The following is a 15,162-nucleotide window of genomic DNA, read 5'->3' as shown; positions in this document are numbered from 1 at the left end:
CTGTATTCAGCCAAGATAGTCCCTGTTTTACCAGAGAAACAAACTGAGGATTTCAGCTTTGGATTCCTGCAATGCTACTTTAGTGGCACGCTGTAACTATAGGGCACCAGGGTGACTATGTTCTGCTGATCCTATTTCCAGATGTCATTTGCAAAGGAGGAATCTTAATGGAAAGTGTGAGGTGTGTTATCAGCAGAGCGCCTAGCAAAAACTCTAGTTAATGGCACCTACGTGTTTCTGTTCCAAAGGGCCTTTTTCAGGTGCCTGTAACAGTCAAACACCTTTTGGACAGATCTTCTGGGCTGGGAATCTCCACAGGAAAAACCCACATGAACAAAAGTGGTTCAGCTGCTTTCAGCACAAAGGTGGTGGGGGAAACTCCCCCACACACTTGCCATCAGTAAATGGCCTCATCTGAGCAGCTCCAGCTTCTCAGTGGGAGGTGACAAGAATTGGAAGTTTAGCATTTGAACATGCCCCGCATCAGATCGGTGTCTTTGGAGAGGGGCATGAAAAGCCTTTTCGATTTGGCTGAGCTAAAAAGGGTCAACAAATATTTGATGCAAGCTCACTCCTAATAAGGGTTTAACAATCTCTCTCCACCCCACCAGCACCATGTATGTCTACAGAACAACCCCCGTCACATTCACTGTCCAGGAGGGCTTAAAATGAGGTATCTGGCACACAGGTGGGTCACAGCAGGAGCCCTACTTCTGTGCACATGGACACAAGGCCAGCAGCCTAGCACAGTATTCCCTACCCTTTTCAGGCTGGCAAGCCTTTCAGTCACAAATTTTCGCATTACATTTGTTACAAAAGAGTTTAAAAAAGTATCAGTGATAGTAACAGGTCTATGTAATGTAATGTATTGGTGTGCATGTTTCAAGAAGTCGGCAGAGGACATTTGACCTTGAGGGGTCAGGGTGTGCAGCGAGTGAGGGAACCAGATAGTCTTTGCTTTAGATTGGTATGCAAAGTCTCATGGCCTTCCCCCACAGCCTGCTTTGTGGCATCCCCAGGGCTCATGACCCACCAGCTGAGAAACACTCCTTTAACAAACAGTGCCAGCTCTCGCTCTCTTTTCTGTTTCCCCTTTCCACAAGACAAGATTACATTTGAAAACTGTGCTGAAAGAACGTACATTTGAGGCAAAGGTAAGGTGATGCTGGGAAGCTTCACTCTTAACCTTTGTTCATAAGCACCGAAAGCATGTAGCTACACAGTCGCCTGTGTTCTACCTACCTATGGTACTTATCCTGTCCCACGATTCTACTATCAGACTGTCCCACATCGAATGTGTTCATCTCGTTCCAGATGGGAACAGAGGCAAAGACATACTAAGGGACTTGAACCTCCACCTCCCGATTCCAAACTAGCTCCCTAACCACTAAGCCATCGTTCCTGTCTACATGTTGGTCCCACCCTTCCCTCATTCAGTAGTGGGGTCAGGGAATGTGTGTCTCATTTTGGGTAACAATCTATTTGTGATGGCCAAGATGTAAATCTGGAGTAAATTCATTGAGATTGCTCCAAATTTACATCCATATAAACCAAGATTATATGTAGGTCTTCAGGGGATGGAGCAGAAGGTTGTAGGGGGTGAGGAACAGTCCACTTTTAAACAGGGGACAAAAATAAACGTTGAACATCTTCCTGCTGCCCTTTCTGGGACATGACTAAGGTAGCAGCCCTGCAGGAAAAGTGTGCGTGATCATGCAATCAAAGACCGTACCATAACACAAACACAAGTAGGCAGAAATCAGGTGGCACAAACAACCTTGCCATTTCCTGAACTGAATGCTCTGCAATTCTGACATTCTTTTAGACAGTTTGAATACATGGGGTTTTGTACATGAACTGCAGCAGACCGATCCCTGCCCCAGGTGCAATCCATTTTGTGCACACACTGCAACACGCTGATCTCTGTCCCCAGAAGTAATCCATTTCGGGGACAAAGCCTGTTTAAGTCCTACTAAAATGTACAAGGGAAAATGTGTGCATGAATAATTCAGTAGCGACTGGCCTCCAAGCTAACTACACTTTTAACATTTTCCATCGGTGTGCGGTGAAAGAAACATGCTGTTTTTCAGTGTAGGAGAGTAAAAAAATTCAGAGTTGTAGCACCAAAAGCAACAACTGAGGGAAAAAAATCCCTTTGGCTAAAGAGCATGAAGCTATAGTTCAGAAGGTAATCCTGAGAACTGGGTAATGCACAGAAAACACACCTGGAAATAGTAGCTTGTATTGAAAACAATTTCTCATTCACATTGCTACCAACCCACTGAGAGAAGCAGATGGTGGAAAGTTTGTTTATCTGACATATTCTGGAGGCTGTGTTTGGCTAACGGGTGTGTTCAGTACACCGCTCACTGACTGAAACTGCAATTCTCCAAATGGGCTCACAGAAGTAGTCTTTGTTTGCTCTTGAAGTTAACCTGTTTACATTGTTGCATTACAGACAATAGTGAGGAACATGATGTAATAGCCAACAGGTGTCTGGGGGTTCAGATTCCTGAGTTTTAGTCACACCGCCCCCCGGGAACTTATCAAGCTCTAGAAAAGGGAAATGCTACACATCTACAGCATCTCACCTTAGAATGGGACCTGAAAAGCAGAACTCCCCACCAACAAACTACAGATACAGCTTAGGGCCTCCTTTCTGGGCTTTGCTGAAGATAACTAGAGTACTAAACTTCTGTGCAGATCAACTTCAAATACTTCCTGCACAGTCTGTGCTGTATAATCAATTAATTATCAGAGGGGTAACCGTGTTAGTCTGGATCTGTAAAAAGTGACAGTGTCCTGCGGCACCTTATAAACTAACAGACATATTGGAGCATAAGATGCCACAGGACTCTTTGTCAATCAATTTATTGAAATTTATTGAGGAGCTACTCCCAAATGACACTATATTCTTAACTTCTGGCTGTCAATAAACTAGTCCCAGATTTGGACCTTAGCGTCCAAAATATGGGGGTTAGCATGAAAACCTCCAAGCTTAGTTACCAGCTTGGACCTGGTACTGCTGACACCACCCAAAAAATTAGAGTGTTTTGGGGCACTCTGGTCCCCAAAAAAACCTTCCCTGGGGACCCCAAGACCCAAATCTCTTGAGTCTCACAACAAAGGGAAATAAACCTTTTCCCTTCCCCCCTCCAGGTGCTCCTGGAGAGATACACAGAAGCAACCTCCGTGAATCTAAGCAGAGGGAGTCCACCCTCTCTATTTCCAGTCCTGGAAACAAAAGCACTTCCCTCTTCACCCAGAGGGAATGCAAAGTCAGGCTAGTAAATCTAACACACACAGATCTCCCCCTGACTTCTTCCTCCCACCAATTCCCTGGTGAGCTGCAGACTCAATTCCCTGGAGTTCCTCACTAAAGAAAAACTCCAACAGGTCTTAAAAAGAAAGCTTTATATAAAAAGAAAGAAAAATACATAAAAATGGTCTCTCTGTATTAAGGTGACAAATACAGGGTCAATTGCTTAAAAGAAATATGAATAAACAGCCTTATTCAAAAAGAATACAATTTAAAGCACTCCAGCAACTATAGACATGTAAATACAAAACAACAAGCCAACTTTGTACTCACAACTTGGAATAGAAGATTAGAAAGCAGGAAATAGAAAAATCCTTCTCAGAGCTGAGAGAGATTCAGGCAGAAGACAAGAACAAAAGACTCACACACAAACTTCCTTCCACCCAGAGTTGAAAAAATCCTGTTTCCTGATTGGTCCTCTGGTCAGGTGCTTCAGATACTTATTTCCAGGTGAAAGAGACGTTAACCCTTAGCTATCTGTTTATGACACTGGCTCTCTCAGGATTAGCATTTATGAGTGGCGGAAGAACATGGAAGATGCTTAATTTTTTTTAAGATTATATGTTCTACATGTCTGACTGTTACTGTGTTTCCCCCATGGTTACCAGGTGTTAAATCCAGCAGGAGCAGACAAACATTTTTCAGAGTCTTCCAAGTACTTATACTTAAAAAAACAATGCGGATATCAATCCCTTTAACGTTTACATCTGTGGTTGGTCCTAGAGGGTACATCCCAGCCAGGATTTCATCCCAGGGCAGGAGAAGGCAAGAAGCCTGTAAACTGAAAGGGGTGAAAGGTGCTAGCCCTGAACTGTGACAGCATGATCGAAAGATGCAAGAGGAGCCGAGAGAACATCCATGTGAGTCCATCCTTAATATACTTTCACATTAGGTGGTCTCAAACCCCATTAAGACTTAAGTTTTCTTACCCTATCTGGTTACAATAGGCTCTGTGATATGCAAGCCAGTTTCTGGTCTCCAGCTGTTCTCTCCCGCCACAGGGAATGCTTTGCTGGTTGCAAGAGTAAATGGATCAGACACACTGTTAAAGAGACAAAACCATTCGCCATGTGTCGAGCGCACTTACCTGTAGCTGGGTGTACTGACAACTGCCCATCAAACATTCTGGGAAGAGGAAGCCAGGATTACTGGGCCATCTGAACATTAGATAAGGAACAGAGCAATTCCTCCATTCTCTGGGAAGAGCTTCAAGAACAGGCTTGAAATGTGTAAGCCTCTGGTGCTCAGCATTCACACAAGTCATTCTGTAACAGGGTTTTCCCATCTTAGACAAAACGGGTAGTCCAGCGAAGTCCACCACCTCAGTGAACACCACTACAGCCCATCATGCATCTAAGCCAAATGTTTCAAACCTGGGGGCCTAAAGTTAAGAGTTTAGAACCCATGTGTGAGCACTGAAAAGGTGGCCCGATTTTGAGAAGTTTTGAACACACACAAATCTTACTGAAGTGAACTGGAATCAGGTCACTCTTACTTAGGGAGCTAAATATGGATTCAGGAGCCCATGATTGACAGCTTTGGCCTCATTAATTGTGAGACATTCCACATGCTCTTCAGGGAGACCTGCCTATTTCCAGCTTCCGGGTGCTGAGCAAGGTTGTTAGAAATACACCTTCACTCTGGCTTAATAATTCAAGGATACAAGAGTGACAGGAGATCAGCGGCAATTGCAGTGATCAGATGCGGCCAGTTCAAACTAGTTTCACTCAGAGAGGTATTAGGCTGGGAGAAGAGGTGAGATATGATGTGTTTTCTGGACACTTCCTGAAAAAATAATTCCACGATTGTCTGAGGGCTGGACACTAAAAGACAAATGAAAGAAGGGTTGACAAGCTACATACACACAGCTTAGTAGACGTACCATATATACTCGTTCATTAGCCCGTTCATTTATAAGCCAGCCCCTCAAGATGGTTAGGTAAAAACAGCAAAAACTGTATGACCCTTTCATAAGCCGACCCTATATTTCAGGGGTTGGCAAACTGTGGCTCCTGGCCATCAGGCTAAGCAGCTGGCAGGTCAGGATGTTTTCTTTACTTGGAGCATCTGCAGGCATGGAACCACTCCGCTCCCATTGGCTGGGAACAGCAAACCGCGGCCACAGGGAAATGAGGGGCTCCATGCCTGCAGATCCTCCAAGTAAACAAAACGAAAACGTATTAGATATTCAATTCAATGATTCCATAGAGTTTAAAATCATCAGATTTTGGTGTAGTCTCGTTTATAAGCCGACCCCCACTCTTTGATGTGTCACTTTACCAAAAATATTCTGTTTATGAACGAGTATATACAGTCATATCTTCCTAACCAAATCTATATACTGTGCTCATCACAAGGAGTCCACAGGCTACTTATACACCCAGCGTTTAATACTCTAACACAATGGTTCTCAACCAGTGGTATGTGTAACTCTGGGGGTACACAGAGATCTTCCTGGGGGTACATCAAGTCATCTTGATATTTGCCTAGTTTTACCACAGGCTACATAAAAGCACTAGCAAAGTCAGTACAAACTAAAATTTCATACGACTTGTTTATACTGGTCCACACACTGACATGTAAGTACAGTAACTCCTCACTTAACGTTGTAGTTATGTTCCTGAAAAATGCGACTTTATGTAAAATGATGTTAAGAGAATCCAATTTCCCCATAAGAATTAATGTAAATGGGGGAGGGAGGGTGTGAGGAGGTTCCAGGGACATTTTTTCCACCAGACAAAAGACATTATATACATATACAGTAAAAGTTTTAAACAATTTTAAACAAAGAGTTTAATATTGTACACAGCAATGAATGATTATAAAGCTTGGTTGAGGTGGTGGAGTAAGAGGGTGGGATATTTCCCAGGGAATGCCTTGCTACTAAATGATGAACTAGCACTTGGCTGAGCCCTCAAGGGTTAATCCGCTGTTAATGTAGCACAGGGGTCAGTAACCTTTCAGAAGTGCTGTGCTGAGTCTTCATTTATTCACTCTAATTTAAGGTGTCGCGTGCCAGTAACACATTGTAACGTTTTAGAAGGTCTCTTTCTATAAGTCTATAATATAGAACTAAACTATTGTTGTATGGAAAGTAAATAAGGTTTTTAAAATGTTTAAGCAGCTTCATTTAAAAATAAATTAAAATGCAGAGCCTCCCCGCACTGGTGGCCAGGACCCAGGCAGTGTGAGTGCCACTGAAAATCAGCTCGTGTGCCATAGGTTGCCTACCCCTGACGTAGCATCACACTCTGCAAGGCAGCATGGACTGAGGCAGGAGGGAGGAAACACAATAGATGCAGGAGAGTAGCTGCAAACACTTCCCTGCAAAAACTGAACATGAGGAGGAGCCCATGATATCCAGCTGGAGCGCAGCACTCCCTCCTCGTGACAGATCATGCACGGCTGCACAGGTGCTGACTTTCCAAAGTGCTGGGGGGCGCATGCATGAGTGAGAGAGGGAGATGTGCATTGCCCTTTTAAGTATGCTGACACCACTTCAAGTATGTTGCCCTTTTAAGCAGAGCAGCCAGTTTGGACAGGAAGTGACAGCTTCCTGCAAGCTCCCCCAGCCCCTTCTGTCCCAGAGCCCTGTGACTGTCCCCATCTCCACTTTGTGGAGAGGGTTACAGAGCAGGGGGAGGCAGGAACAGGGGGACAGCCTGACATCAGCACCCCTCTCCCCCCCTCCTCCAGCAAGCAGGAAGCTCCCGGGAGCAGCTCCAAGGCAGAGGGCAGGTCAGGAGCAGCACGGGGGGAGAAGGCCACCTGAACTGCTGCTGAGCCACATACCTTACAGGGAATTATGGGGAGCTGGTTCTAATCCCCACAGGGAGGGGCTGCTCTTCCAGAGAGACATTTTAAGGGAGCATCGTGCAACTTTAAACAAGCATGTTCCCTAACTGATCGGCAACGAAACAACGTTAACCAGGACAACATTAAGTGAAGTTTCTGTACAATTTTTATATTCCAATCAATTTATTTTATAATTATATAGTAAAAATAAGAAAGTGAGTAATTTGTCAGTATTACTGTGGCTGTGACACTTCTGATGGACAGTGTGGCTAATACAGAGCTGTGCTGTCTGCAGAATGGGGTTCTTCAAGCACAGTGTTTCAGTGTTATGCATGTTCCTCTAGACTAGAGGCTAGTCCACAAAGTGTAACAGCCTACTGCTGCTGCTAGTTATTGTAGTTAACCATGTGGCTTGAGTGGCAGAGGTAGAATGGTTGAACCTGCTGATAAGTGGAAGAGGCATTACAGACGCCCAAACCATTTCTCATTTTCTAAAAACAAAACAAAACAAAAAAAACAAAAACACAAAAAAAACCCCCACCACTTAGGAAATTACATACAAAAAACTATATTAAGAAAGAGTTAATAAAAAAGTGATAGGTTGCAAAGTCACAGGAAATGCCTGAGTGGAAGCTGGCTTTATTTTGGCCACACACAAGTTTTGTGGACTACAAATGGGTGAGTGACAAACATACTGAAAGAAAAGCCCCTTGAAACTGGGCACCCAAGAACTGAGGCCCCTCCAAATCACTAGTCATGTGTTTGAAAGTATGGGCTTTAAGTCAAAATTAAGAGCTGAAGACCTTGTAGCACCGCTCTTACCCAGTTTATGTGGTGTTAAGGCTGTGGTGTCTGTTAACTCCAGTACAGACAAGTGCTGCAGGTTGGATTCCCTAGAGGAGAAAAATCTAGCTATAAAACGAGAGACAAGAACATCCTGTGTTACACATTCTAACACTGTCCACGCTGAACCCAACTATTCACTGAAATGACCAGCTACAACAAAGGCAGATTTGGTACCCAAGGGAAAGTCAGAAATCTAAAATGCTTTGGATATTTTCACTGTCCATTTGCAATACTGAAAAGAGAAATGATAATTTACAGTTGTCAAAGCTCCTCTGCATCAGTCCAGATTCTCAAATATGACTGCTCCAGGCCAACAGATAGAAAGAGCAACTCACTTTTCAGTGAGTTTTTACTGAACAGTAAAAACCCATTTACTAACCATTATGCCAAAATTACAGTACAAAAATATAAAGAGTTGGGAATTGGGACAGGAAGAGAACAAATCAAAGGTGGGAGGGAAAAATCAAACTGTATCTCGTCAGTGTTTCATACCTATTTAGACACTTGGTATTTCACAAAGTTTTACTGATCAAACCTAATGTAGCCGCCTAAAAGTAGCTTCCAACAAGTCTCGCAGGACTTGTCTGTACAGTGTTGGGAGGGGGAGGAGAGGGGAAGAGGAGCTTTTGTTTGTGTCTTTGTAGAATTCCTAAATAGACGCTTCCGGTCCATCCGCCCAAGAAGAACCATCTCTGACATAACATGGTAAACGGAAGCACTTCAGCTGTGGAGCATGAATCTTTCAGGGAGAACAGAAGTAGCGAAACACTAAAAATGAAGTGACTCTCCCCCTTCCCACAAGAAGAAAGTTAGACCAAGGATCTGAGTTGACAACAGTCTCTTAAACTTACATTTAAGACTCTCTTATCACCCAAAGAGAGGTAATTTCTTTAAGATTCTTACAATCAGAACCCAAGATGCTCTCTCATCTGTCTAAAGGGCATTTCAGACATCTCAAAGAATGTATATAAAACCTAGCAACCCACTTTGACTAGAGAGATTGAGAACACAAGCACTTACAGCGTGTCGACTGGAACGTCCGACGCCAAGCACTGACTCGCCCAGCTGATCAGGTAATAAGACAACAACAAGGGAGAGGTGCGATGCAGCAGGTCCTGCTGAGACTGGAACAGCTGGCCCCCTCCCAGAATCATCTGTAAGGAGACCAAAGCAACTGGTATTGTAACTGAGGCCAGGGATAGCTAATGGCTTCAGCTGAGCCAGAAGACAAAAGTGACATCACAAAAAGAGTGTCAAAGGTCAGCATGGGGCCCAGCCTTGCTAGCCATTAGCGGGCAGGGAGCATACGCTAAACGGAAACAAGACACTTGCATTCCAAAACATTAAACAGACCGGCACCAAAACAACAAAAACTGCGCATTCATTTTGTTTCATTACTTCAGGAGCAAGCAAGCATGCAGCTCAGTCCTTACCCAGGGCCACATAGTGAAAGCTTAACACAGAGGTAAGGCTACAAAGAGGGAAGAGGAGCTGTTCTGAGTCCACAAGGGAACAGGTAATTTTATTAATTATGAAAGGGAAATCTGGGGCTGAAATTGGTCATTAAGAGGCAGCACCTCTCAGGCCCGGTCTATGTGTAAGTTTTATTGGTATATTTCATTTGGGGGGAGGGGAGGAGGTTAAAAAATAGTTACATCTCTAAGAGCCCTAGAGTAGATAGTTATATTGGTGTGAAGACGCCTTATATGGATATAGTTATTCTCCTTTCTATGTGTGCATAGCTAGTGTAATGCACCTTTATACTGCTATGAGAGTTTTCTTCATCAAATCATCACTGAACCAGATTTAGATTTGGTTTTGATAAGTCTGGTAAGCTGGTCGTAGGACTCAATCTTGGACTAAGCATTCACAAGTTGCTTCAGGCTAAATTAAATGGAATGATAATCAAAACCAGGTCGTCAACTCTGGCTTTTGATTTCAAAAGGACAATGTGACGAACGGCTAGAAAGGATTAAACATCCTGCAAAATAAATAACTCTCAAGAGACATGTGGGGAGATAATGTTTGTGTTTTTGTGTCTTTACATATGTATGAGCAAGATCGACAATGTAATCAACAGTCCCTGTCTATGCTGTATTCTGGGGAATTAGTTAAAGTAGTCAGCTGGACTGGATAGATCAAAGACTTATATGTGGAGGAGATCTGGAATCTCTTTAAGTCATATACACAAAAACTATCTGCAATTTGCATCACGAGCAGGGGGGGAAATCTTGTAGTGAAAGCCTCCAGACCCAGCTGGATGAATAACCACCTTAAAGGTTTTTAAGAGTAGGCCAACAGCCTACAGGGTATGGAAAATGAGATTAATCAGCAAAGAAAGCCACATCATAGAGGTTAGAAAGTATAGGAATAAGGTAAGAATTGCTACAAATCAAGCTAAATTAGTTCTTGCCAAGGAAATTAAGATACATAAGATGTCTTAATTTATATAAAAAGAATAAGGAAGGATAAGTTTGGGCCACGGTGCAGTTTGGATGAGGAGATTAAAAGTAATCTAGGTATAGCCCAAAATCTACAACGAATACTTTGCCTTGGTTTTCAGTAAGGGGGATAATGTGGAACATGGGCATGAAGGCAGGATGGCTGATAGAAATGAGTGTCTAGAAATGGAAAAGGCCACAGCTGAAGTGGAAGAAAAACTTGAAGAGCTTAACGTGCTCAAATAAGGGCAACTGGATAATTTCCATCCCAGAATACTACACAAGATACTGCTAGTGTGGTAGCAAGGATTTGTACTACACCCATCTATTTGGGGGTAGTACCATATGACTGGAGGATATGTAATATTGTACCTGTATTTATGAAATGGAAAAACTGATCCAGGCAATTACAGCCTGTTAGTCTGACTCTAGCAGAATACAAGACTTTAGAACAAATTGCAAAGGAACGAATAATTAAATTCATGGAGGTAAACTGAAAAAAGGAGACGTACTGCAACACAGGTAGATTGTGCCACGCTAACCTGATTTCTTTCTTTGAGAAAATAACTGAGGTTTTAGAGAAGAGAAATGCAGAAAATCTAATGTGCTTACACTTCAGTAAGGCATTTGAGTCAGCCCCATATGGGAAAGTATTAGTTAAATTCAAGAAGACAGGAATTAGTACAAGAACTGTAAGACGGAGAAGGAACTAGGGAAAGCAGTGGTTTTTGAACGGGTGTACACGTATCCCTAAGGGTACATGAGTTCTCATCATGGGGTACACGTGAAAAATCCTGCGATGACAGACAACGCATTTTATTTAGTAAAACTTGGCAAACTAACCGTAAGTATATTATGACCCTATTTCAGACGGGGGTACATTGCAGACTACATTATTTGGAAAGGGTTACGCAGTCTAAAAAGTCTGAAAACAGGTTGCACTGAAAGATGAACCGTCGGACTGAAGGGAGGTTACTAGTGGAGTTCCTCAAGGATCGGTCATGGGGACAGACTTATTGAATATTTTTACTAATGACTTTGGCACAAAAAGTTAGTGTGTGCTAATGAAATCTGGGAAGCAATATCAATATGGGGGAGGCTTGGAATATTATACAGGAAGATCTGGATGACCTTGAAGACTGAAGCAAGAGATGGGATGAAATGCAACAGTATAAAGTGCAAGGTCATGCACTTAGGATCTAAGAAGAAGAATTTCTGCTACAAGCTGGGGGCTCCTCAGTTGGAAGTGACACAGGAGGAGAGCCCCCTAGGTGTGTTGGTCAATCTCAGGATGACTACCAGTAGGCCCTGTAAACTCCTAGTCCATTTTGGTCAATTTCACAGTCATGGGATTTTAAAAATAGTTAATTTCACAGTTTCAAATGTTTACTTTTGACATATCATGGCGTTGTAATGGGGGGAAGGGGGTGTCCTGATCCGAAAGGGGATCAGGTGGGGCGAGAATCCCTCCCCGCGGGATTTCCACCCTCACTTCGGCACTGATGCTGGCAGGTATGCTGCCTTCTGAGCTGGGTGACCAGACAGCAGCGGCTGCTGGCCTGGTGCCCAACTCTAAAGCTAGAAACCATGATGGTTGGAGTTTTTTCCACCTTCCTCTGCAGTGTGTGGGTGCGGGTCACTTGCCAGGATTAACTGGGTATATCTCAATCATTTCCTCGCCATTGTGGGGGTCCTCTGGGTTGGTCCCTCCAATTCTCCACCTGAGTCAACCAATAAGCCTAGTCTCCTGCAGGCTGTAATATTTGGGTCTGAGGTCGGTTGTTGGGTTTAGTGCGCAGGCGCTGGGTGATTTGTGATACTGAAGAAGTCAGACTAGATGATTTTGAAGTCCCTTCTGTCCTTAAACACTATGATACAACTATATCCACATGTACTGCTTTAGCTACCCCAGCCTGGCTGAAGTGGTACAGCTTTCCAGTGCAGAAAAGGCTATAGTCTTCAGTCTGCTCAGTTCAGTCTCTTCTACTGTGATGAAGAGCTGGGGAATAAATGCAAAGAGAGGAGAACCTGAAGGCAGTGCTTTTTGGGAACAAAGCACTGAAAATGCTGCTCCCTTACAGTAAAGAAAGGGATCTGCTTGCTGCCTTAGCGCACAGCACGTCAGCAGTAGAACAGGAAGAGAGCCAAAGCTCCAGCTTAAGGCACCAGGGCAGATCAAGATCCTGAAAGCCTAACAACTCAAGGATCCATCAATATCTGATGAGGTTCAACAAGGACAAGTGCAGAGTTCTGCACTTAGGAAGGAAGAATCCCATGCACCACTACAGACTGGGGACTGACTGGCTAAGCGGCAGTTCTGCAGAAAAGGACCTGGGGATTAGCGGATGAGAAGCTGGGTATGAGTCAGCAGTGTGCCCTTGTTGCCAAGAAGGCCAATGGCATATTGGGCTATATTAATACAAGCATTGTGAGCAGATCGAGGGAAGTGATTATTCTCCTCTGTTCAGCAATGGTGAGGCCACACCTGTAGTACTGCGTCCAGTTTTGGGCCTCCTGCTACAGAAAGGATGTGGACAAACTGGAGAGAGTCCAGTGGAGGACAACGAAAATGAGTAGGGGGCTGTGGCATGGCTTATGAGGAAAGGCTGATGGAACTGGGCTTATTTATTCTGCAGAAGAGAAGAGTGAGGGGGGATTTAATAGCAGCCTTCAATTACCTGAAGGGGGTTCCAAAGACAATGGAGCTTGGCTGTTCTCAGTGGTGGCAGATGACAGAACAAGGAGTAATGGTCTCAAGTTGCAGCGGGGAAGGTCTAGGTTAGATATTTGGAAACACTATTTCACTAGGAGGGTGGTGAGGCACTGGAATGGGTTACCTAGGGAGGTGGTGGAATCTCAATCCTTAAAGGTTTTTAAGGCCTGGCCTGAGAAAGCCCTGGCTGGGATGATTTAGTTGGGGATTGGTCCTGCTGTGAGCAGGGGGTTGGACTAGATGACCTCTTGAGGTCTCTTCCAACCCTACTATTCTATGACAACAGGTTTCTGGGCCATACTCACAGCATCGCCTAGCCTCAGCAACAGCTGCTGTAAAATCAACAAGTCCCGGCAGATTAAGAAGCGGGTGGTGGCCATCTTGCACACACCCCGGCATACCACAGTCACTGCTGTGCCACTACCATAGAGCTGAGAGAGGTTCATTCGCACGTTGAGGGGCTGAGCTGAAAGACAGGATAAGAATGGAAGCTAGGTCAACTGCAATCCTCAAACCTCTACCACCTTACTAGCCAAACTTGAAAGGTTGTGTCGTATCACCTCTTTCCATTTCCAGCTCCATCTCATAGTCCATTTCCCGGATCAGTACCCCAATGGCATGGATAGGGTTTCTTATCTCCTGCAGCTTACTGTGAATATCTTCCATCACATTCTCTCTGCAAGGACACACAAAATTCACTGGCATCAATGTATGTAATGTCAACAGACCCCCTCCATCAGTGGCCCCCATAGTAAGAGACACAGAAGTGAAATTGGTCTGACCGCTGCTGATATCGTGGAGGGAGAATTCCCCTCCACTGTAATAAAAAACATCTTTTTGACCCATGAAGGCACCATACTCAGGGTGAATTCACTTGCTCCTCTCCTACTCACTCTGTAGAGGAATAACTTGTACTTGGCTGAGGATACTGATGTTCCATGAGATGGGTGTGCGAGGATCATTCTAAACCCAGCTAGCTAGGGAGGTTCAGCTATTTGGATACACATGCTTTCATGTGAAGACGACTATCCAACTCAAAATTGAAGCTCTTGCTTCTGGATGCCATGGCTCAGAATTCCTCGCCACTTTAATCATTACTGGGGAGAGTTTCCAAGCATCTACAGGATTTAGGAGCACAAACTCCACTGAAAGCCAATTGTGACAAGTGCTCTCAAATCCTGTACGTGCTTGAAAAATCTCCCACTATGGAGCTAGAATTCACACATCCTGAATCACACTTAGAAGACTCAGGTAAAGGGCTGTCTAAGGCAAACCCTGCACAGACAATTTGTGCATTCATCTTTTCACAAAGGATGTAAGGGAACTCTCTGTGTAACGTACGTGTCATTTGCTATCAAGTCTTCCAGGATCTGCTCTGCAGCCTTCTCTGGAGGCTGAAGGCGGGAGCAAGCCATTTCCATGATGAATGCCATTTCCATGGAAATAGATTCTCCAATCAGCCGAAGGCACTGGACAAGGCACACAACATCGCGAGACATCTCCAGATCTGCAGTGAAAGAACCTAACTGTACTCTCATGCAAATCGTTTCAAGACAAAACCAAGTTAGTTCAGCTCATTTCGTAGGAAAGCTTCTTGGTACAAATTTGCCCCAGCAACACAAGACTCCATCTGGCTCCATAACTAACTAATTAGATAATTACAGACTGACTACATTGAGGAGCAGAAGGTGGTAAGATCTCTGTGCAGTTTTGTTTGAAAACTGGTAACAGGAAATTTCCCTTCAGCCTTCTCCAGTTACAGGACCTGGATGAAAATAAACTGAACAACTGGGGAAAACATGCCTAGAAAATAAAAGTCACAGCCAGACTCGGCCTCTCATGCCTTGGCTCCATGCATTCAGAATGAGGATTCTGCATCCTTAAGCAATTTCCCAGCAGCTCGGAAGGACCAGAGATAGCCCATCCACAGACCCGTTTTGTCTAGAATACTAAGAACAACCCTGCAATTTCTAATCTAATGTATTTCTAAAAACTCTGAATAAGGAACAGGTCTCTCGAATCCAGGCCCATGACACCTCCACTGGCCC

At 44.1% G+C, this 15,162-nt stretch overlaps 1 protein-coding gene across 2 annotated transcripts in view; it reads right to left on the bottom strand.

Moving 5' to 3' along the window:
- Positions 1-15,162, bottom strand: part of NUP160 (nucleoporin 160) — a 55,288-nt gene that overhangs the window by 19,052 nt on the left and 21,074 nt on the right. For both annotated transcript variants that reach the window (XM_030561958.1, XM_030561959.1), the window contains exons 15-21: positions 14,456-14,621; positions 13,675-13,790; positions 13,420-13,580; positions 8,981-9,114; positions 7,937-8,007; positions 4,983-5,142; positions 4,407-4,476 (exon numbers count right to left, since the gene is read on the bottom strand). In XM_030561958.1, the coding sequence (XP_030417818.1) occupies positions 4,407-4,476; positions 4,983-5,142; positions 7,937-8,007; positions 8,981-9,114; positions 13,420-13,580; positions 13,675-13,790; positions 14,456-14,621 (878 nt within the window). The remainder of the gene's footprint in view (positions 1-4,406; positions 4,477-4,982; positions 5,143-7,936; positions 8,008-8,980; positions 9,115-13,419; positions 13,581-13,674; positions 13,791-14,455; positions 14,622-15,162) is intronic.

The sequence above is a fragment of the Gopherus evgoodei genome, chromosome 4 (assembly GCF_007399415.2).
Source record: "Gopherus evgoodei ecotype Sinaloan lineage chromosome 4, rGopEvg1_v1.p, whole genome shotgun sequence".
In the NCBI taxonomy this organism is placed as follows: domain Eukaryota; kingdom Metazoa; phylum Chordata; order Testudines; family Testudinidae; genus Gopherus; species Gopherus evgoodei.
This window is presented reverse-complemented; position numbering and strand designations above follow the sequence as displayed.